Source organism: Balaenoptera physalus (genome assembly GCF_965194825.1).
Source record: "Balaenoptera physalus genome assembly, chromosome: 19".
NCBI classification, from domain to species: Eukaryota; Metazoa; Chordata; class Mammalia; order Artiodactyla; family Balaenopteridae; genus Balaenoptera; species Balaenoptera physalus.
The window spans coordinates 63,616,175-63,639,479 of NC_138900.1; the positions used below are offsets into that span (position 1 = coordinate 63,616,175).

At 51.1% G+C, this 23,305-nt stretch overlaps 1 protein-coding gene across 2 annotated transcripts; it reads right to left on the reverse strand.

Moving 5' to 3' along the window:
- Positions 1 to 1,213: 1,213 nt before the first annotated feature.
- Positions 1,214 to 22,363, reverse strand: KCNG4 (potassium voltage-gated channel modifier subfamily G member 4). 2 transcript variants are annotated; one of them, XM_082438320.1, is made up of 3 exons: positions 20,853 to 22,363; positions 18,409 to 20,473; positions 1,214 to 8,348 (listed from the first exon to the last, which is right to left on the reverse strand). In XM_082438320.1, the coding sequence occupies exons 2-3, from the start codon at positions 19,246 to 19,248 to the stop codon at positions 7,578 to 7,580; spliced, it is 1,611 nt and encodes a 536-aa protein (XP_082294446.1). In that variant the 5' UTR covers positions 19,249 to 20,473; positions 20,853 to 22,363; the 3' UTR covers positions 1,214 to 7,577. The 2 variants fall into 2 exon arrangements, with proteins under 2 accessions (XP_082294446.1, XP_082294447.1); XM_082438321.1 differs by having other exon boundaries at positions 18,409 to 19,168; positions 20,267 to 22,363.
- Positions 22,364 to 23,305: the final 942 nt, after the last annotated feature.

A 23,305-nucleotide genomic window follows, 5' to 3' on the forward strand; every position in this document is an offset into this window, starting at 1 on the left:
TTTTTAAAACAGCCAAGCCTATTAATTAGCACATTTATTACACATTTTTTCCCCCCTGGAGGGCATTTAAATTGATTTCCTTTTTGTCCTGCGATGGTGACTACATCCAGAAATATACCAGCCATTCCAAATGGCAGTTCTCTGCAACGAGCCTTTTGATATTCATTAATCACATAATCAGTGGGTAAACAAGTTGTTCAGAATGACATTAACTCTGCTGTGTTCTGCCCAGTAAGTAATATTTGTCCCCGTGTTGCATAAATCTGCCTGGCCAATCCTCCCCTCCCAAGACAGTCCCTATTACACAATATTCGCTCAGTTCCTTTGACTCAGCTTATTTATGATTGCAGGGTGATGATGAAGGCTGCTTCTGAAACAGAGAGCCTGTTAATGCTCTTCTTGGACCGATCCCCTCTGGGTGAAGTTTTGCCAACAACAGCATATTTGAGCAGGGAGGTGACGTAACCCAGCCGGGCACAGCTCAAATGCCGCTTCCTCCACGACGCCTTTGCCGTATTGCCCACCTTCCCTTCCCTGCAGCTCCAAGCTCTGGGGGTCTGCCCTGGACCCCTGCACGGTGCTGCCCCTCCCCGTGTGTGGTCTTCATCGCTGAGCACAGGTGTGGACCCAGCGGCCAAGGGGCTACTCCACCTTTCCAAGCCTCAGTTTCCCCACCTGGGAAATCGGTCACAAACGCGTGGCCTGCAGGGTCATGGTGGGATGAACTGAGAAGTGTACCGAGCACTGTTCCCAATGTTAGCAGTCATCGTTGGTGGCTGTCATAGGGCCTGGCCGCTCCCAGCTCCCAGAGGTCAGCCTGTTGTCTGTTTCTCTCCATCCCCTCCTTGAGGCCTCTCCACATAGAACATGCCCAACAAACAAGCTGGACCTCCCAGCTCCCGGAGGTCAGCCTGTTGTCTGTTTCTCTCCATCCCCTCCTTGAGGTCTCCCGCATAGAACATGACCAACAAACAAGCGTTGAATGTAAAATGAATGAATGATAGTATCTTCTCTTTACAGGAGTGGGTTAGAGGGAAAGAACAGAAACCCTGTTCTAAAATACGGCTCTAGAAGACATTTTGAAAATTTCCATTTTATTGTGAGCTCTTTTTTGCTGACCTGTAGAAGCATTCAGAAAGACCTAGAGAATGTGGATTAAACCCCACCTGAACTCCTTGTGTATTGTCAGTTATAAGAACCAATAAGTCTCCTTTTGTTTGTCTGCTTATTTAATGAAGTCTGATTAGAGATTCCTGTCCTTGGAAACAAAATATTTCTAAGTGATATTTGTGGGTGTGTCCTAAAAATGTATAGTGTTGGCTCAGTTCATCTCCCAGATAAACTACCTGCATGTAAATCCTTGCCTCGGGGTCTGCTTCTGGGGGAACCCAAACATCTGGGAGAACCAGGGAAGACCTCCTCAGGGCCAGTGCCACGTGTGGTTAGTCCCATCACCACTCTGCCCTCTTCCCTTCTAGGACTTATCACAGGCTCTGCTTGTCCTATTTATTTCCTTCTTGACTTATCCTTGGTCTCCCTCTCTACCCCACTCTTCCCCTCTACCCAGGTCTACAGGAGCATCTGTCTTGCTGACAGAACAATGCCTGGCACATGGCAGGCATTTAAGAAACACTGCCCCAGAAACTAACCATTGCCCTTCCAACTTCTGACTTGGCCACAGCCCAGGGGTTGGTGAGCCCTGACCCCTGCCACCCGTCACCTGGGGGACCCTCCCACCTCCTCCGACATCCCTAGGTCAGCCCCAGCAGTCCCCAAGGCTAGACCTGCCCCAATACACCAGAGCAGCCGCTTATCGCTTCTTAGTACAGTTTAATGTTTCTCTAGGAGTTGCAAGGGGTGGGGGGGGGAGCCCCGGAAAGCTTAGTTAGGAAAGCGCCAGGTGAAATTGCTGAGTTTCCCAGGGGATCTTATTTCAAGCCAGTCATTGACCGAGTACAATGGAAGCCTTTGGAACAGCAAGATTGGCTAATTTTAGCTCAGGGCGCCCAATTTCATGCTTTTTTCCCTTTGTCCCCTTGCAGGAAAGGTGATTTATGAAAGTCATGTGCCTTCTCTGCGCGTCACCTGGAGCTGGCGGCCAGGGAGGCTGGGCTCACGCAGCCTCAGCCGGGCTGCTCTGGACGGCCCCAGAGCCACAGGGCTGGTGGGGACAGCGGCGTCCCTTTGTTTGTTTTATTTTTAACTGACACTGTGTTCCCGGAGGTGCCCCTTGGTTAGATGTCAAATGATGGATGAGCCCAGCGCTGGGAGAGGGTCAGGAGGCTCAGAGCTGTGGGTGCTGCCTGCCAGCCCTGGCTTTGCCGCCTCTGACCGTGTGACCTGCCCCATCACGTCCCCTTCCTGGGCTTCCGGGTCCACACCCGTAAAAGGGGCAGGTTGGGCCCAGTGACCATAAGGACCGTTTAGCTCTGAGAATCTGTGAGGCAGGCGGTTGGTTCCCAGGCTGGCAGGGTCAGGAGGGCAAGGGACTGTCCCCTTCTCGTGGCAGCTGGAGAGTGAGGACCTGCTCTGAGCCTCGGGGATGGGGTCACCTGCCAGGCAGACCCTCTCTCCTCCTCACCGAGGTGCCAAGGGTCCATGCACTGCCGGCCATCTGGCATGTTCTATCCGGCCTGCATGGGAGCAGGGGTTAATTTTGTTTCTTATTTGAATGCTTGGGCCTGGCCACCACTCTCCTGCTCTCTTTCTCTTTCTCACTCTCCACTCCCTTGCCAGCATTTCCTGGGGTCACCTCCCAAATAAAGGGCTTCTATGTCACCGGTGATGGCGCCCCCAGATGTGATACCCTGAGAGGGACACAACCTCACGGATATAGCGTGTGGCCAGGAAAGCACAACCTCAATCTAAGCAAAAGGAGAGGGTATGGGCACAAAATGAGGTATGTTTTACTAAAAAAGGAGAGGTCTATACTCACCCCAAATTTCCAAGTCATCTATGTCGAAGAAAGGCTGTGGAAAGATCCAGATCACAGGAGGCTAAAGAGATAAGACAAGGAAATGCAACCTCCAAGCCTATGCTGGACCCTGTCCCAGACGGGAAAGTCTATAAAGGATATTATTAGGTCAGCTGACAAAAGTGGACCAGGCAGTAGATTAGATTAAAATATTGCATCCGAGTTAAATGTGCTGACATTGGTAACTGCATTATGGCTTTGTAAGAGAATATCCTTATTCTTAGGATCTACATACCAAAGTATTTCCGGTCTCCTTGGGCTCTCCATCTTAAAATGGAGTTGGTTTACCTTAGAGCTTCTATTCTTTTACTTGGGGGAGGAGTCATAGATTCCTTTGAGAACCTGATGAAATCATTGAACACTGCACTCTGAAATGCACATAACGTACACGTGCTTTGTTTCGTGTCATCTCCAGAGATTCCCAAACCCCTTGTGGAAACTCTTGGCTGGGAATCCTTGGACCGATGGTCTTCTGATAGGCTTTCCAGTTACTACCTTCTAAAGTTCTGAAAGCAAAGTGCCATGATATAGTCATCTATTCTCAAATGGTCCAGAAAAGCATACTATATAGATAATAAAAAAATAGAGAGAGCAAATGATAAAACAAATGGGGCCAAATGTTTCTTAAAAGGCGTATTGGAGTTGTCTATGTACTGTTTTTGTTCTTTGCAACTTTTGGTCAGTTTGACATGTTTCCCAAATAAAATGTTAAAAAATCAATTGCGGGGTGCCTAGTAATCATTCAACAAGTGATGCCCATCATGAGCATTTCGACAAGAAGAACGGGAGGGAGGGAGTTTAACGCCACTGGAGGGAGGTGGGCAGGGGGCATGTAGAGCCGTGCAGCCAGGCACTGGGGTGAGGCACCCAGGTGGATGGGTAGGCAGGTGGCGGGCAGCAGGTGCACAGAGATCTTCATGAACTCCTATTCAGACTTGAACTACTTGCTGATTTTTGCTATGGGAGCAATTCTGTGGATTGTCAGGAACTGTGGTCAGCTTTTCTTTCTCACCTCTCTCCCCGTTTCTTACCTGCCCCTCTCTCTCCATCGTATAAGTTGTAGCAATGAACTTCCAGAATCCCAGACTGTCCACGCTGGGAGGGAATTTAACAACCATCTCATCCACCTTCTCCATGGGATCAATGAGAAAAGGAAGGCCCAGTGAAATCAATTTCCATGCCCATGTTATACAAAGGGTTAAGTGTTGGTACCCAGGGACCCCAAGACCACCCTCCTTACTCTGTTCAGGGTGGCATGGCAAAGTGTTAGAATCTTGTCTTGAATATTTTCTTTGAGGTCTTGGGCACTGTTTCAGATGAACCTAAGAGCTAATATACTAGAAAGAGTGTCCTGCTGGGAATCAGGCTGCTCGGATCTAACTAAATGAACATGCTGTGTGGCCTTGGGTAGGTGGCTTTCCCTCTCTGAGCCTTGGTCGCTCCATCTTAAAATGCAGAAGTTGATTTACTTAACTTCTTGTCCTTTTTCAGGGGTCATGGATTCCCTGAGGGTTGATAAAATCATTGAACCCTTTCTCAAAGCTGTGCATTTTGAGACACACATAATCTCCAGACGTTCATGGATACCTCATGGAAACCACCTGCTTAGGCTGTCTTCTGATGGGCCTTCCAGGTGTCAATTTCTCCAGTCCTAAAAGCTATGAAAATAGAGTCAGTGGGTCGAGCCCCACTTGCATTGCGTTGAAGAATTAACCCATCCATCCTCAATTCACTTGGGCTCAACTCTGGCTAGAGAGGTGTTGAACCAGCATTTTAAAGTTGCCTCTGGGAGCCGCATGAAAATAAGCTTGAAGTAAAGGGGCCTTTGCTCTTTTGCCTTCAGCTGGAAAATGTTGACTTTTGGCTGCAGTCATGCCCATTGGCCTCCGAGAAAAACAAGCCCTTCTGGGAATCGCAAGACTCCTTTCAGCCAATGGGGATGAAGAGACCGCCTAGCAACTCGCTGGTCATCCCCATCCCACCCAATCAGCATGAAGGAAAGGCTGCTCTGCCAGGCTAAACACAAGGAGGCCCATCCCCCGGGACGTCGCAGGGAGGAAAAAAATAGAGCCTTTAATTAAGCCCCACATGTGAGCGATCAATTCCAATTTTCCACTTCTAATTTGGTAAAGGATTTCCACCGGGCATGTACTGAGACGTTATAGAGCCTCATAATGTTGGTGATGGGCTCACCTATTTTTCTTTTAGTCCTGGCACATTTTGTTCAGATGACTGGCATGGGAAACAGAGGAAAACGGAGAGGCCTGGGTGGGAGCCAGTCACAGGATGGGCTGAGCCCGAGTGGGGAGTTATTGCCTCAGGCACGCAGCACAGAAAAGTCTCCAATCAGAAGAAGAAGGACCGATATGGGGCCTGATGTGGGTCCCAGGCCTTCCCTGATCTGGGGTGAGCTCGCCCCCAGTGGGGGCCAGACTGAAATGGGGGAGGGTATCTAGAAATTTGCACATTCTTTTAAAAATCATTATTTGCAAGGGCTGCACCTTGGGGTTCAGAGCTCTCCACCCACACAGCAGCCCTGAGGGTCTTTGTGAGACCCCAGCTGGAAAACCACAGACCTAGCCCAATGCCTGAAACTGACAGAGAGGGGCTAAAGTCACAGGTGGCTTTTCTAGGGGGTAGGGCTTTTCCTTGTGAGACTGGCCACCTTGCCACTATGCAAAGCGCCTATTTGGTGGAATAGCATGGGAAGGACTGGGGGGTGCCCTGTTGACTTTTGGGGGGTTAGAGGGACGGGGACATGTGTGTCTGTCAGCTGGGAGGGCATCCGGAGAAGTCAAAGGGAGCGAGGGCTCCCCATGAGATCAAGGCCAGCTTGAAGCTAGATGCTGATGTGGGTGCCCCCTGTGCCTGAGCCTGAGGCCACACTGACCCCGGCATTGAGGTCAGGGGAAGGCGTATGCCCAGCACATAGTAGGCCTGCACTAAATACTAGTGGAATGAATGAACAGCACGTTAAGTTGTCCCCACTGACGAAATGCTAACACGCTTACACGTGAACTACATCAGATCCACAGGTCCACGGTCTTCTCTCCATCATCCATTTGCAACCCCGTGCTCTTAGCGGATTTACAGCCGACGGCGTGCAGCTGTGCACGGCCAAATCACTGGTGGGAGGTGCCATCGAGGCCTCTCCCAGGTGTGCTCAGCTGGGCAACGAAAGATGAGACTCCAGGGCTGCCACCACCTTGTACGATTAATGACGTGGAGGAGGCAGGCCCTCATGGCTTACCTGACCTGCTCGACTGTTCCCTGTTCCCAGTTGGTCCTCCTGCAACCCATCCCATCATCATGATCATTCACACCTGCAGTCCGTTCCCATCACCCCTTTCTCCAGCATCTGCAATATCTCCTCTCCATCTACCGAAATGTCCCAGTCCACTACACAGCATCTCATCCCAGCCCACCTTTCCAGCTTCATCTCCCAAAACAGCCCGAACAGCCCTCCGCATTCAACCCCTTCCTGTGTCTCTGTGAAGCCCTCCGTGAGCCGACTGCCCAGAATGCACCGCTCTTTCCCCTCTGCTCAGGATGCACTGCTTTTGTCTCTAATGACTTGGTCCTACCTCTGCCTCCTACTCTGGATGCAAAGGGCCGGGTCTGTTAATGAATGAATGGATGAGCAAATGAATTCATTTAAATATCAGCCAAGGACGTCTATTCTCTGGCATCAAGGGGTTGGGGTGGGGGGAGGGGGGAGCAGGCAAGGGGCAGATCCTAAGTCTGCCCTCGTTTCTACGCTGCATCTGTGGTGGCTTAGCTGAGAGTGGAAAGCCGAGGTCCCCGCAGTGCTGGAGGAACCAGCTGCAGGAATGGTTCTCTCAAGGGACAATGCAGTGCCCTGTGAGAGGTAGCCTCTGCCAAGGCCAAGGACCGGATAATTGGACGATGTCTCACCAAGAGCCCACGTGGCCAGGGAGGACCTGCTGTGCTGACAAGTGCCGCTCCTGTCCAGGTCCCAAGTGCGTCAGGAGGGGTGGCAGGCCACCATCCCCCACTGTGGGACTTCACGTGGAGGCCAGTTCTGCCTTCTTGGCTAAGAGCTTCCAGAGCTGGGGGGCGGCAGCTGCATTAGAAAAATGCCATTGGTGGTGTAAGCGGTAGGAGAACTGACCCCGGCTAGAACCCCCAGTACAGCTGGGTGGAGGGACCTGATCAGAAGGGTTTGCAGTGACTGAAACCACCAGTTCCTGGCGGTGGGTTGGCCCAGGAAAGAGGGTCTTCGGGGAGGAATGGAATTCTGTAGGCTTGGTCCTCTAGGTGTCTGGAACCTAGCCTGGGTTGTTGAAGACTGCAGGGAAGGAAACGAGATTAAAGGGAGACAGACCCAACCCAGCAAGCGAACTTGCTTGTGCTCAGCGAGGGGCAGGGAGAGAGGAGACGGCAAGTGACGTGGACGTCGTGGCCAGGGGGGGTCAAGAATCACCCAACCAAACATCTTTGGCCTCAAGCCCCTCCTAGCTCTGGGAGTGACCCCCAAGCTCTAGAAACACACCACTGGATGATGTAGGTGCTGGTGTTCTCCAGTTCGTGTAAGCCGAGGGCGATGGGCTGAAGATCTGGAATATTCAGGGGGGATTTTGAGTTACATGTATGCGATGGGCAAGGCAGGGCCCTCCAGGATCAGGTCTTGGACGTCGTTTAAGAGTTCGTGTTCACTGGCCGTGGCCGCGTTCTGCAGGCGGCGGAAGCGAGCCTCCAGCCTCTCCTGCTCCTTCCTGAGCTCCAGGTAGGAGTGCGAGAAAATGTGAAAGATGGACGTGGCCGGGAAGGCCATGATGAGGATACCGCTCAGGATGCTGCTGAGGGCCACCATCTGGCCCGGCACGCTGCTCGGGACCATGTCTCCGTAGCCCACCGTCGTCATGGAGATGACGGCCCACCAATAGGAGGCCGGGATGCTGGTGAACTCCAGAGCTCGCCCGGACTCATTCTCGGCCACGTAGACCAGAGGAGCGAAGAGGGTGATGGCTACGCAGAGGAAGAGGAGGAGCAGGCCGAGCTCGCGCGTGCAGCGGCGCACCGTGAGGCCCAGCGTCTGCAGCCCCAGCGAGTGGCGGGCGAGGCGCATCACGTAGAGAATGCGCAGCGCCCGCAGCACGCGCAGCGCCAGTCCCGCCTTCTCCAGGTACGAGCTGCGGCTCGGCCTCGCGCCGTCCGCCTGGGGCTCGTCGGACACCGCGAGCGACACGTAGTAGGGGGAGAGGGCCAGGATGTCGATGATGTTCAGGGGCCCTTGGAAGAACTGGCACTTGTTCTGGGCCTGGACAAACCGCAAGCAGAACTCCAGGGAAAACCAGGCCACGCAGACGGTCTCCACGATGAAAATGGAGTAGCACTTACGCGAGCACTCCCCCTGGAGAGGCGACAAAACGCACGGTAGGGAGGGGCCGGGCAGCAGCGTGGGAAATGGCGAAATAAGCACACTGAAAAGCAATGCCGTAGATCTGTAATGATACCGATATCGATTCCATATGCAGAGTCTCTGTACTAAAGATATATTCTCTCTGTATTTTCTATATTAAATATATATTAATATATGAACACGTATTAATATATATTAATATTTATAATACACACCATAATATATTACTGTAATATATATTATATAATACATATCACAATATACTGATATATTAAGTATAGCATATATTAAACATTAAATATATATTCTATATATATTCTTTGTATAGTATATGGTCTCTATATTCTATATATTATCTATCTATCTATCATTTATCTGTACATCGATGGAGCCCTGTTGTAGACTCTTAGTCATCTACCAAAACCCCCTTTTTACATAGTTCTCAAGTTGTGGCTGTGCGCATGGCCAGTCAGCTAGATCAGAGACCACTTTTCCAGCCTCCCTTGCAGCTAAGCATGGCCGCATAACCAAGCCCCCACCCACAGAATATAAACAGAGGTGATGCATGCCACCTCCAGTTCCAGGAGTTTAGTGTTGGCGTGAGTTCCTGCACACTCTTTCTCCCCTTCCTGTGAGCCAGGACAACCCAGATGGCCCTGCACCCCAGCTGAGAACCAGCAGATCGGACCAACGCCCTGGGAAGGATGAGCATCATAGTGGGAAAAATCTGGGTGTCAGAATGAGAGCTGCCCACTCGCCTCTCTCCCTCTTTATGAGAGTAACCAGCTTCTATTGTGTTGAAAGCTGTTCTATCGTGAGGCCTCTTGGTTAGAGGAGCCAAGTTTCTCCTTTATGACATAAGCACCTCTTGGGTACCAGGCACTGCTCTGGTGCTGTCACTTAAGCCCCACAGTGATGCCATGAGCAGGCAGCCCGGCTTCATTTATGGCCCAGGAAATGGTCCCGAGCACTGAGATAACTTGCCTGAGCTCACATTCATAGTAGATGGTCTCCCAGAGATTATGCGCTGTTTTGTAACCACTTTGCCCGCCATCCCTCATTCATTCATCCAACAAAATTGCATGGAGGACTCACCTTGTGCCAGGTCCCATGCTAGACTCCGGAGGTAAAGGACTAGAGAAGCAGACGTGGTTTCTGGGGGCTTGGAGCCTGGGGCAGGCAGAGAGGACACCGGCATCCCTGTGATGCGGATTGCAACTATTTCCCTCCTGAGATCCCAGCCACGTGGGGCTCCAGTGGGTTCCTCACTGTGTCATTCACACCCCTGCCCCTGCCCCCAACAGAGACTTCCGCTAGCCCCTCTGCTACTCAAAGTATGCCCTGGAACCTAAAGCATCAGACTCCCCTGGGAGCTTGTTAGAAACACGCAATCTTGGGCTCCACGGCATTCCTGCGGAGCCAGAATCTGCATTTTAACAATGATTTGTGTGCACAATAAGGTTGGAGAAGCTCTGGTCTAGTGCAGTGGTTCTCAGCCTTGACTGCACGTGTTAGAATCACCTGGGGGGGGCTTTGAAAAATCCTGATGTCCAGGTCGGGATGCCAGAGATTCTAATTTACTTGATCTAGGTTTTAGCCTGAGTGGTAGAATTTTCCAGAAGCCCCATCAATGATTCTCATGTGGAGCTAGAGTTGAGAACCTGACTCTAAATATTACTTCTACATCTTCATCTCTATCTGCATCTATCTCTATATTGTCTCCATCTGTGTCTATATCTCTGTCATCTGTATCTATGACGGATGAGTGAACCAATGACCAAAGCCAGTTGATTGAGTGAAAAGCAAGATGTTGACAAGCGCAGTTTTCTTTGGATTAAAGACCTCTGACGTGGAAAAAGAAATTATTTCCAGTGCCTGGGCTCACAGGAATACTAAACTGAAATATTCTTTTTGTCTGGCCTTTGAAGAAAGAAACAGGCTGGACCATCCTGATCTCTATTTGCCGGTGCAGTGCTGGGTAGCTCTCTCCCTTGGTTCTCTGCCTCGGGAGGGTTGAGACAAACGGAAATGACTCAGGTAAAGAAGTTAGCAGGCTGCTGCATCTGCAGGTACATGAAACATTGTAGCTACCCGTTTGAGATGATTCACTGGTTGCAGACATAGCCTGCCTGGTCTGTTTAAGGGTAACTATCCTTCTCCTATCCTGGATTTTACAGGAGGCTGAGGAAATTCTCCAACACACTAGAGGTCTTTGCCATGACTGCCTGGGGTTTGCTTCAGGATTCTGGAAGGCTCAGGAGTTTTGGATCCTGATTCCCTAGTCCTGCTGCAAACTTGCTGTGTGACTTTTCCGTGGTCACTGCCGCTCTCTGTGCTTTAGTTTCTGATGAAGAGGGTGGAACAGAATCAGTATTTCTCAAAGCTGATTCATAAGCCCTGCATCAGAGTGCCCCAGAGTGCTTGTTACAAATGTGGATTCTGGGGCCCCCATCACAAAATCAAAGCCCTGGAGTGAGGCCCAGGAATCTGCATTTTGGCAAGGCCTCCTGTTGACTGAGAGGCACCTGGAAGTTTTTCAGCCTCTGGGCCAGATTCTCTCGATAAGGCCTCTTTCATCACTGACATTCTGGGAGTCTTTTCTTTGGTGTAAGAGCCTTGTGTGGCCTGGGAATAGTCCTCCCAGACCAGCGACCCAATAGCTCAGGAAGGTGACTCCTGGGAGGCAGAGGAGGCTCTGTGGGTCCTTCCTCCCTTTGCCTCTGGTGCTGGCTTTTGGATGTTCCAGGTACACACCACCCACCTCCCACCGGCCACCTCCCTGCCCTGCAACAAGGGCTCTGCCGAGTCACCCCCTGCATTGCTGCTCCACTCTGCATCCTAAACCAACCTCCCAGCACTGGTCCTCAGAGAAATGCCCTGTTAGCGGCCGGCATTGGAATGGCAGGGGTTTATGGGGTTGGAGCTGAGAGAATAATTCCCAGGCGAGGCAATATTTGAAGAAAACTAGAATGGAAGGAAAGAAAAAAGTCACTCTCTCTCTGAGGGAGTTTCTGGTTGTATTCTGTAGGTAGGATGAACGACTCATCCTGGTTTGCCCAGAACTTTCCAGGTTGAGCAACAGACAGTCCCAGGTCACCAGAACTTCCCCTCAGTCCTGGGCAAACTGGGATGCTTGGTCGCCCCGCTGGGGGGCTTGTCACCGCGAATGAGGCGTGCTCTGATTCCTTCCTGCAATGCAGAGGAACGTGACCAGCCCCAGGAAGGCCGGAGGGGTGAACGCCGTGAGAGCATGGACGAACGTCACAGACGGATGTGGGGCGATGTTTCCATCCAGGTGAAGTCCGAGAGCAGGCAAAACTCACCTGAGGTGGACAGAATCACCAAAAGAGTGGCTGCCTCTGGATGGGGTAGGGAAGACCACAAACGGACCTGAAAGAACATTCTGGGGTGATAGGAATATTCCATATTAAACAGGGCTGTGGGTGTGCCCCATTTGTTACATTGGACAGCTAAGACTTATGCATTTCGGTGTATGTAAATTTCACCCATAAAACTGTAAAATAAGAATAAAATGAATGATCATGGTGCTAAATGATTGCGGGTGGGAGGGGGTGGAGAGAGAGGGAGAACCAGAATGGCAGACTGTGGACCATCGTGAAAGCTGAGACATGGGTACTTACTGGGGGTTCATTAGATTATTCTATTTACTTTGTAAATGCCCCAAATTTTCCATCCGGGAAAGTTTTTATTTTTATTTTTTAAATCAGAGTTGGAAATCAACAACACAATGAGATACCGCTCCACACTCACTAGGATGGCTGTGATTATAAGGACAAAAAATAACAAGTGTTAGGAAAAGGGGATTAAGTGGTACAGACTACTAGGTATAGAATAAATAAGATACAAGGATGTAATGTACAGCACAAGGAATACAGCCAGTATTTTATAATATCTTTAAATAGAGTATAAGATACAAAAATATCAAATCACTCTGTTGTATACCTGAAACTAATATGATATAGTAAACCAACAATAAGAAAAACAAGTGTTGGTGAGGATGTGGAGAAATTGGAACCTCCCAGACATTGCTGGTGGGAATGTAAAGTGGTATAGCCACTGTGGAAAACAGGTGGGTGGTCCCTCAGAAAACTTAAACATACATTTGCTATATGACCAAGCAATTCCGCTCCTAGGTATATACCCGAAGGAACTGAAAGCACACATCCACACAAAAACTTGTCCATGAAGGTCCACAGCAGTGTGATTGATAACAGCCAACAAGTGGAAACAAGCTAAATGCCCATCAACGGATGAATGAATAAACAAAATATGATCTCTCCATATGATGGAATATTATTCAGCCGTAAAAAGGAAGTCCTGACACGTGCTACAAAGCAGATGAGCCTTGAAAACCTTATGCTCAGTGAAAGAAGCCAACATAAAGACCATATATTGTATGATTCCATATCTATAAAATGCCCAGAAAAGGCAAATTCATGAAGATAGAAAGTATGTTCGCAGTTGCCTGGGGCTGGTGGGATGGGGGTGGGGGATGGGGAATAATTGGAAGTTTGTGCAGTGTTGCTTTTTAGGGTGATGAAAATGTTATGGAATTAGTGGGGATGGTTGCATTACTGTATACTAAAAATCACTGATTTGTGCACTTGAATTTGAGGGTATGAATTATATCTTAATAAAAAAGAAACTCGAGTTTGAGTCTGAGTGGCCAAGTCAGTCTGGGTGAGGCAGGGAGTGAGGTCCACAGCCTTGCCCCATCCTTTCCTGAAGCTCCAAAGCAGAGCTGCTCTGAAGGGCTCTGGGGTCAGAGGGAGGCCAGGGCTCTCTGAGGACAAAGCCATTGTCCCTGAGGGTCCATCCGGACAGGCTGTCCAGCAGATGGGCTGCAGGTGCAGCGAGGGCCAGTTCTAGAAGTTCCATCTGGGAGGGACTCGGGGCCAAAGTCTTGACCTTGGAGTCTCCCTTGCACCCTCTGTCTCTCTCACAGCAATGCCTGCCACCTCCCTCTTTGGGAATGAGGCCAGAATCGGCCACGTCTTACCCGCTTAGCTCAGTGCTGGTCCCACTGCCCCATTCAGCAGTTCCACCCACCTCCCTCCCTTTCCTTCCTCCTGGCTGTGAAATCCATCATTTGTGCCTCTGGCGCTGGCCGCGGTCCTCCCCCTCCCGGTGCCTGGTGGTGCTGACTCATGCCTCTCCCCGAGAGCCAGGTCTCTCTGCCATCCTCCCCTCCTTCAGGCCCCTTCCACGGTCCTCTCCCTTGTCCCTCTCGCCTTGAGCCGCCGTCCCTCCTCCCCAGCCCTGCCCCTACCCTTGGCTCCCTCTTCCTAGCCGCCCCGACTCCCCAACCCTGGCACATGGGGGCTCTGAGGGGGGGGGCTAGGAATTGGACGCACAGAGACCAGGGCAGCGTGGTGAGGCAGGAGGGACAGCATGAAGTATGTATACTCAGGAAAGGGGGGCCCATCCAGGAAATGGGGAACAGTGCTTGTTGGCTGGGATATAGGGAGACTCAGCAGGGGGCAGGGAACCCCCCCACCCCCGCCACAAACTCCCAAAACAGGTTAAGAAGAATTCCATAAAGCCATTACCAAATGTCACTGAACACAGAGAAGCTACAGAGCGGGCAGTTCTCTATGGAGCTGATCCATGATCCAAGAAAGGGCCAGGTAGGAGGAGACACTGGCTCCAGCACGAGACTTTTTATCAAAGGCGGGGAGGAGTGGGAGGGAATTGCAACCCCAAAGGTGAGCTGCACCCGCACCAGGAGGGAATTGTTCCATCAAGGGCCCCCAGTGGTTCCACCTGGTCTTTAAAAGTCTCTCTGTAAAAAAAAAAATCTCTGTGTGCCTTCCTTCCTTCCCCATCCCAGCAAGACGCGGAAAGCACAGCACAGGGCACAAGGGGGTGGGGGAAGCAGAGCCCCGCCATCCCACCCCCAACCGCACCGAGGCTCTGCTCCCATCCAGTGCACTTTGCACAGATGCGATCCAGAGTGTGTCCCTTCACAACATCCCGGAAGTCCCAAGCAAACCTCTGGGCAGAAGTAGAAGCTAGAACAGGAGGGGATGTGAGAGCATGTGCCTGTGCTTGTCCCCAGGGGTCCCACGGAGCTGGGAGAGAGTTTGAGGAACAAAGCAGATGTGCAGGCGGGAGGGGCATGAGCGAATCCCAAAGGTGGGTAAAAATTGCCACTGCTGGCTCTGTGCCGGCACATCATAAATAAACCATCAGTCCTGTCGCCTCCCTCTGAGCAGGTGCTGTCATTATCCTCATTTATAGGTGAGGAAATAGAGGCACAGGGAAACAGAGTGACTCGTCCGAGGGCAGAGCCAGGTAGCAGCAGTAAGGAGGAAGAAAAAGGTCAAGAGAAAAGGACCATGTGTTCAGCTGTAGCTGCCTGGTGACCTTCTGACTCCCCCAGAGGGGGGACAAGGTGCTCTGACCAGCAGAGAGGCCAGGCAAGGGCTACAAGGAAAGGGCACTAGGGCTAAATGGCAGGGGTGACAGCCCTGGCAGAGGACTCGGGCGGAGGGAAGCAAAGGACCTGATGAATCCACCACTGGATGGATGGATAAACACATTGTGGCATTTACAGACAGTGGAATATTACTCAGCCCTAAAAAGGAATGTAGTACTGACATAGGCTACAACACAGATGAACGTTGAACACGTTATGTGGAGTGAATGAAGCCAGAAACAAAAGGCCACATATTGTATGATTCCATTATATGAAGTGTCTGGAATAGGGACGCAGAGACGGAAAGCAGACTGGTGGTTGCCAGGGGCTGAGGGTGGGGGTGGGGAGCGGCTGCCTGATTGGTCCAGGGTTTTCTTTTGGAAATGTACTGGAACTCGATAGGGGTGTTGGCTGCACAACCTTAAGAACGTGCTAAATGCCACTGAATTGTTCACTTTAAGATGGTTAATTTTATGTTATGTGAATTCCACCTCAATTTAAAAAATGGAGCTGGGATGCTCATGATATAAGCTCCAAGAAAGTGAGAAATTTGTCTTATCTGCAGCATCTAGAAGAATAGACTTAGTAGGCACTCAGTGACTGTTGATGAATGAATAAAAGGATTGTGGTGACTTCCTGTTAACTAGTACCTGATAAGTGAATAATGATGATGACTAACATTTTCTGAGCACTTCCTGTGTGTCGGCTTTGTTCCAATCACTTTACACGAATTACTCTTTTAATCCTCACCATAACCCCCTGAGGAAAGGGCTAATAGCATCCCCATTTTACAGGTAAGGAAACTGAGGCTCAAAGAAGTTAAGTGACTTTTCTGAGATCATTGAGTTCATGAGGGGTGAGGCCAAGATTCAAACCCAGAGCGTCGGCACTCAGAACCATTACCCTAGACAGAGAAGCACTTCACAAAGTCCAGATGCCTTAGAAATGCTAAGTGCCACTGAGGCTGAGGGTCTAGCCTACAGGTAGAGGTCCGAGCATTGGAAGAAGGGGTGCAAGGGGTCAGGTTTTAGAGCCAGGCAGAGGTGAGCTCAAATCTTGGCTCTGCCACTTACTAACTTTGAGCTTAGGAAAGTGATAAAAAAACTTCCCTGAGCCTCAGTTTCCTCATCTGTAAAATGGGAGTAGAAGTGGTATTCACTTCCCAAAGCTGTTACAAGGATTAAGTCCATGCTGTCAAATGCCAGCCTCCTGAAGGGCACTTAATAAGCATCAGTTCTCTCATCCCTTCTGGGCTGAGCTCCCCCAGGGAACCCAGCAGAGTCTGAATGCTTCTGGAGGTGCTTAGGCACTTGGTTTGGTCTTTCCTGTCCACAATGCCTCCTGCCTCCTCCATTTTAATTTGTAATCTCGGGCACAGACCTTGCACCCCAACTGCCAAGTTTACTCAAGGGATGTTGCCGTAAGAAGCTAGAAGAATTAAGGGCAAGCAAAATACTTTCTTCACAGGTGTGCTAATTCTCCAACCCTGCGTGCCACCTCTTCCGTGTCTGATGGAGGTGTTCTGCAAGGCACATCCCCTCAGGATGACTTGAACCCTCACGCCTCTTGGGCACTTCCTGTCCCCAGAAGTAGCTGCCCAGCTTTGCAGTCGGTGCTGAATCGCTGCTTTCAGACTGATAAATACGAAATACCAGGCACGTGTGGCCGGGAAAGAACATCGTCTTTTTACGTAAATGTAAGGGCGCAGTTTGAAAGAACAAAGCCCACCTGGTCCTCAGCCTCCAGGCTCTCTGAATTACCATCGAAATAGACACACATTTTTTTGGAGGGCTGCATCTCCCAGCCCCTCTCCGGGCAGAACACCCAGGGGTGGCTTCACAGTTGCACAGAGGTTGCAACTGGACCGGGGGCATCACCTCCCTAGTCCCACGAGGAGAAATGGTTGCCTGATTCCCCAGTTCTGCGGGCCTCTTACCCACCTCTGATTTAATTTTCCAAGTCCCTGTCACACCAACCTGTGTTCATACCCTGGGTAATTTTCAAAGCATTAGGCTTTGAAAAGAGCTTGTCCCTCTGCACAGTCTAAATCCTGGCTCCCTGAAAATCCATCCCTAAGAGGAACAGGCTTGTGAAAAATCCAGGGGTCCTCCCTCAGCAACGGGGATCAAGGGCACCCTTAGGGGACAGGGGACGGAGGCCCCTTACTTTGTCCTAATCTTTTTACTGCAGCGTCCACATGTAAATATTTCTGTGAACAAGCAGGCTATTAAATTACATGATTTCGTGCTAAAGAATGAAAAAAAATGCCTACAATTAGACCTATAGCCCTCTCTATGGGGAAAAAAGCTGTTTGAAAGTCAAAACATTTTGGGTGGTTTTCTTTAGGACAAAATACTAATAGGTTGAACAAGATACACTTTAGTCAGCAAACAGTTATTGAGAGTCTACTCCGGGTGTGAAGCAATGGCTGGATCTTCATCTAAGTCTTCTCTATCTGGAAAGTTCTCTGATCCTCCCTGGGATATATGTTTAAGAGAAGGGAACTTAGGTCAACTGACACCAGTTATAAACCATATACAGCCTGCACTGCCTTATGTATATGTTTTATTTATCGGCTCTCTCTCTGCTATAACGTAAGCTCCATAAGTTAGGTGATGGGGAGCCATGTAGGACAATAGAGCAACATTTTAACTTAGGAAACAATCCAGTTCTCAGTTTGAAACTCTCCAATAACCTTCCCAACAAAATGTTAGATTCTTATCTCATTTCTCAGACCATCTGGCCCCCTGGGGGGTGTGGGCGGTCTCCCACAGCTTCCCGGAAAGAGAGGGCAGGAGTGGGCAAGCAAACGTTTCTGCTCTGGCCTCCTGGGGCACGGTCACTTCCAAATCAACTCATCTGTGAGCTCCCCATCCGGTGGGCCTGATTGGGAGGCTCGGGAACAAGGGCCGAGAGTCTCTGCCATCATCGGCATCTTCACTTGGTTACTCCAAGGAAGCTAAGTGCCCTGAACCTCAGTTTATTCACCTGACAATGGAGCTGAGATGCCCACGAGAAGGTTGGCTTAAGGAGGTAGGGAATCTGGTCCTGGTCTAGTGCCTGGCACAGAATAGCTGCTCAGTTAACATGCGATGGGTGCATGGACTGTGTACACCTTCATAGTGATGTCAGCTGTCTTACGGAAGAGGAAACTGAGGCTCAGAGAGGTGGAGCAATTCGCCAGTGGTCACAGAGCCAGGAGAGGCCGGGCTGGGCCAGCTCAGCCCACTAAGACCACGGCGGCTTTGTCAATGCCTAGCGCTCTCTATTGGAGGCAGGGCCCCTGATGACTTTCATGGGTGCCCTTTATGTGCTTCCTTCTTCAAAAAAAAATGTATAAAACTATCTTTTACCACTGCATTGGTCTGAAAATGAGCTCAATTCACACTGGATCATATTTCTTTCTTTTCCGGTTGTGTGGAGTGTGGGATCTTAGTTCCCTGACCAGGGATCGAACCCACACCCCCTGCATTGGAAGGGCAGAGTCTTAACCACTGGACCGCCAGGGAAGTCCCTTTTCCCTTCTTGTTTGCAAAGATATTAAACGTTTTCGTGGGCCCTCAGTGCCGCGGGTCCCGGGCATCACGCCCGGTAGAGAGATGGAACACTCACCTTGCCCTCCTCCGCCCTCAGGTCCGGCATGGTGCTAACGCACAGGCTGACGGCCATGGTGGCCACGAAGAGGATGGACAGACAAGCAAAGACCTTTCCGGGGAGCCCCGACTGCGGGTTCTCCACCATCTCCCGCAGCCGGTTCCTGAAGAGCGCCCCGCGGGACGTGTGCACGGCGGGGTGGCCGGCTGCCCGACGCTGCAGCGTCTCCTCCGTGCGCAGCTCGGCCAGTTCGTCCAGCTTCCTCAGCAGTGTCTGCAGGCAGCACGTCTCCAGATTGGCTTCTTCGATCCCCCAGTAGGTCAGCTCCTCCTGGAAGGACAGCACACACATCTCCTGGAGGAGGACCAGCTTGCCTGCCGCCAGGAAGCTCACGATCACCCCGAAAGCGCTGGGGCTCCGGTCAAAGAAGAACTCTTGGTTACCCTCGTCGTAATCGTCGCAGAGCTGCGCGATCTCCTCGTGGCTCCGGCAGAAGCGGAGTTTGCTCAGGCGGCTCAGTGGAAACTCGTCCAGCGTGCTCCACGGAAGGAGGTACCGCTTGCCCCCCACGTTGACCAGCATCTCCTTCTTCAGGTCCGCCGTCCAGGAGGCGTCCTGCGCTCCCAGCTTCCGGGCCCTGCGGTAGTAAATGCCCTTGATGGACGGGGGCTCCACGGGGCATGGCAAGAACTGACTCAAAGGGCCGCAGGAGCCGAGGTGATGGTGGCCGGGATGCAGGCCCCTGTCTCTGGAAGGCATGGCTATCACCGAAGACGTCCTGGCGCCCGAAAGGGACAAGAGCAAGAGAACGGGGGAGACATCAGTCTCAGGGCAGAGTCCTAGACAGTATCTCCTCATGTCTGCTTTCCTGCAACTGCATCTGCATCATTTATTCTTTTAATCTTCCATCCAACACAGATTTACTGAGCACCTACTATGCGCTTGGGATCTCAGTGAACAAAAAGAGATGATGATGACATCCCTTCCCTGATGGAGCATTTATTTATATCAGAAGAATCTCCCTGGAACAGCTGTGTCACTTTCAGGCTGTGTGGTCTTGGGCATGTAGCTTAACCTCTCTGATCTCAGCATCGTTATGGCAATGACAAGACTTGTCCCAACTTTGCAAAGTACAGCTGTTGAAAATAGAGCTTAGGGTAAAACTTTGTCAAGTTCACTGCCAGGTTGCGACCCCTTACGGAGGGCCACCCCAGGTAGGTTTCTCAGCCTCTCTGAGCCCTTTGCTTCATCTGCACAGCTGGGGTAGTTTGAGTACCCACCCCACTGGGCACAGTGAGGGTTATGTGCAGTAATACACGTGAAGTGTATATTAAGAACACTTCTAGACGCTTCTGACATGCTAGGCACTGACCCACATGCCTCTCTTATGTTATCTCATCTCAACAACCCCATGAGGTAGACATTAGTACATCCATTCTACAGATGAGGAAATTGAGGCCCAGAAAAGTTAAGTAACAAGGAACTGTATGTGGCACAGCGTCTGACTCCCAGGAGAAGCTCCACAACGATCACCTGAGCCCTCTTATTTGCTTTCCCACTTAGAGGACTTTGCTATCAATGAGAGCACTCCTCCGTGTTCATTGGGTGCTTGCCTCAGCCACCTTGCTGTGTGACCTTGAGTCAGTTACTCCCCCTCTCTGGGCCTCGGTCTTGTTATCAGTGAAATGAAGGGGCCTCTAATGCTCTCTCCATTTCAGACCTATTTGGGATGCTTGACTTACAGGAAAGGTTTTAGATTTAGCCCATGCATTAAAAAAAATCATCGCCACAATATTTCTCATCCTCAGCCTCCCACAACTGTTTCCTGTGCTATTCATTCTAGCCAGAGCTGTTTCCAAAGCATCCATAACCTTACATTCCAAGATGCACTCCAATCAAGAGAAAAACTCAGCAGCTGAATGGAAATAAAAGTTCCTCTCAATTTCAGAGCCAGTTGGGTTCCAGCAGACAGCGAAGAGTTGAATCACAGCCGATGCATTTCACACTTGCTCACCACACAATAGTCTGTTATTCTGCGTGCATTACTTCATTTACAATGCACAGCCAGAGAACGATGAGCAGCCTGCAGAAAGAAGAGTATTTTGAAATCAGGGGAGCCGCTTCCCAAGCGTTCTTGTTTTCCAAGTGAAAAGACGCAGAGCCAGAGAGCTGAAGTGACTCATCCAAGGTCACACAGCGAGTCCCAGTGCAACCAGGGACTCTGTCTCCCAGCCGGGGGCTCTTTCTAGAACCCCCCAAACTACTCTTTCTGAACTCACTGCACAAACCCAACTTTGTAACCCACTGCCCCCCAGAAATAGCCAGCACACAAACCTTCCAGAGCGTGGGAAAGGTGTTCACTCACAACAGTGCTTTGACAAAGGACGTTTAAGGGCACCCTGCAATCCGCGCCCCCCGCCACTGCAGCAAACACTAACTTCTTCCCCCGAAGTTTAACTCACCCTCCTGTCTCAGGGAGCCTCTTTCCAGCTGTTTCTCTGCCGGGCAAGGGGAGCCCATGTCTCAATGCCGAGGGAAGAGACAGGTTTGTGGTGAAGATGAAGGGGGAGAAAAGAGAAAGCCCGAACACAGCAGTTTCTGGCAGAGTTAGTTTTCAACCTTCCTTTCCTTGCCTCCTTCAGAAACCAGAAGTCCGTTCATGCTGCAGCTCTCTCTCCAGCAGCTGCAGAAAAGCCCAGGAGGAGTGGGGTGGGTTTTTTTCCAATCCCCTTTCCCAGAATCCCTTTTCCCCATGAGAGGTGAGGGTCTGAGGGGTTCGTGCTGGGAGGGAGCCGGGCCAGCCGTCCTGCTTCAGCGGTGGGCTCTGCACTCTGAGTCCCACCGGGAAAGCCAGCGTGGTCCTGCAAGAGGAGGGGGTGGGGGGATGGGAAGGGCTTAGAAATAATCTCTCCATCAGCCAGGCAGCAGGCAGGAGCAGCCGCTGCTCTGCCAACCGCCTGGAAGGCAAGGACAGCTGTCCGCCCTCCCTTCCAAGGAGGAGCAAAACTCGGAAGGAGCGGAGGGCAACTTAGGGCTGGGGCATCTGCAGCTACCTGTCCGTGGCACCCCGGAAGCTCCTCGGGATGTGCTGATGATGGGGGCAGGTGCTCAGGTTGAGGCTGCAGGAGGAACTGCTTTTAACTAGCCCAGGCCAGGGACAGGTGCAGAGAAAGCCAGCATCCGAGCGCTGGGTGGGAGTCCCGGAGGCTGCGTGATGGACCGGGAAGGGGTGTGAGCTTGGAGTCGTACACACCTGGATCTCTGGCTCCCATGTAAGTGGATGGGTGGCCTTGGACAGGTGACTTTGTGCCTCTGAGCCTCAGTTTCCTTGTTTGTAAAATATATGAGAAGGAGAGGGGGTTTGGGGAGAGTCACGCCAGAAGGCACAGGGCAGCCTCCTTCTGTGGGTTTGACAGCATGGTCGGGATAAAGAGGAAGAGGCCCAGTTCTAGGGCCTGCGTCCTGGCTTCAGCTCCGCACTGCCTTGCTGTGTGTCCTTGGGCAGTCACTTCACCTCTCTGGGCCTCAGTTTTCTGCCCGGTCCAATGAGGACAGTGGAAGCGGTGACGGCTAAAATTGCAAAAGCATCTTCTCAAGTAGGCGCTCAGTGTTCACTGGCTCTATCTGATTTTCTTAAGAGGTTCTGAGGTCCAATCTCTTGGCTTCCAAAATGGGGTCATTATTATCAGCTCCATTCTGCAGATGAGGCCTGGAGGTCTAGGGAAGAGGCTTGCTCAAGTCACCTTGCTGGTTGGAATGTGCACTTAACAGAGACTTCGGGTTCTGGTGCAAGGATCTGGAAGTGAGGAAGTCCAAGCCTGAGTCTTCCGAAGCTACCTGGAGGCGGGTGGCAGGAGCTGGGGGACCTCCGTGGGCTTTCTGCAGCCCGGGCAGTGGGAGGAATCCAGGCAGGAGCAGAGGAGCTGATGGAATGGAGCCGGTCTAGGGTGGCACTTTTGAAAGGGTATTGCCCGAAACCTGAGGGTCCTGCACAAATGATCAAGGGGGCTGGAATGGGGCGGCGGGGGGGGGATGACAAAGAAGAGGGCAGGGAAGGATGAGATTCTGCCTCACCATGGCAGCTTCAATCAGATCGGTTTCCCATAGTGCGTCTATAAGTGTAACCCAAATAATGGCTGTGGCCCCGCAAGGCGCAGTCACCACACTCCGCCCACTCCGAGAGACCCCAGGACGCCTGTTAGTGATGGAGACGCTCTGCCCCCTTCACCTGACTCCCCAGCTCTCTCAGACCTCACAGCTGCTCCAGCACCTCTCATACACGAGATACCAAAATCACCTTTCCAGCTCCTGCTGGCTTTTTCCCCTCCTCTCTCTCTCTGTCTCCCCACCTCCCCCAGCTCTTTACTACTTATCTCGATTTAACATCTCTGGCCAAATCTCCCCCAATCTGTTCCCCTACCTCTCAGTTCTCTTTGGATCTGGAGTGCATGGGTTCCAATCAAGAATTTACCATGTCCCTGCTGGGTGACCTTCAGCAAGTTTCTTAACCTCTCTGTGCCTCGATTCCCTCATCTGTGAAATAAAGATGATAGAACCTACCTATTGGTTTGTTATGGGTATTGAACATGTCAATTTACATTTATAAGGCAAGCAAGAAGAAGAAGAGTGTCTGGGGCCAAGCAAGTCCCATTTAAGTGCTTGCTGTTATTATGATTATTATCTTAACAAGTCACCCACAAGAGACCCAGAAAAGGGAGGAAAGAGTCTGAGCTCGCAGGGCCAGCCAATGGCAGGCCAGTGCGCTTTCCACAGCCTCAGTGCCTTCTATCAGTGCTGTCACTTTGTCCAGGCATAGGTCCTATGACTTTAGCCTGGTGTCCTGGCCCAGGGCATTCAACTGAGTCCTTCCACAGGGCTTGGTAAAGTCCTAATCCCCTTTTAACTTAATGCCACT

Coding starts and splice junctions, on each gene's coding strand:
- KCNG4 (XM_082438320.1), bottom strand. CDS start 19,248: ATGAGGAGATACTGTCTAGGACTCTGCCCTGAGACTGATGTCTCCCCC. Junction 8,349..18,408: donor TGAGGGCGGAGGAGGGCAAG/GTGAGTGTTCCA, acceptor TCGCCTCTCCAG/GGGGAGTGCTCGCGTAAGTG.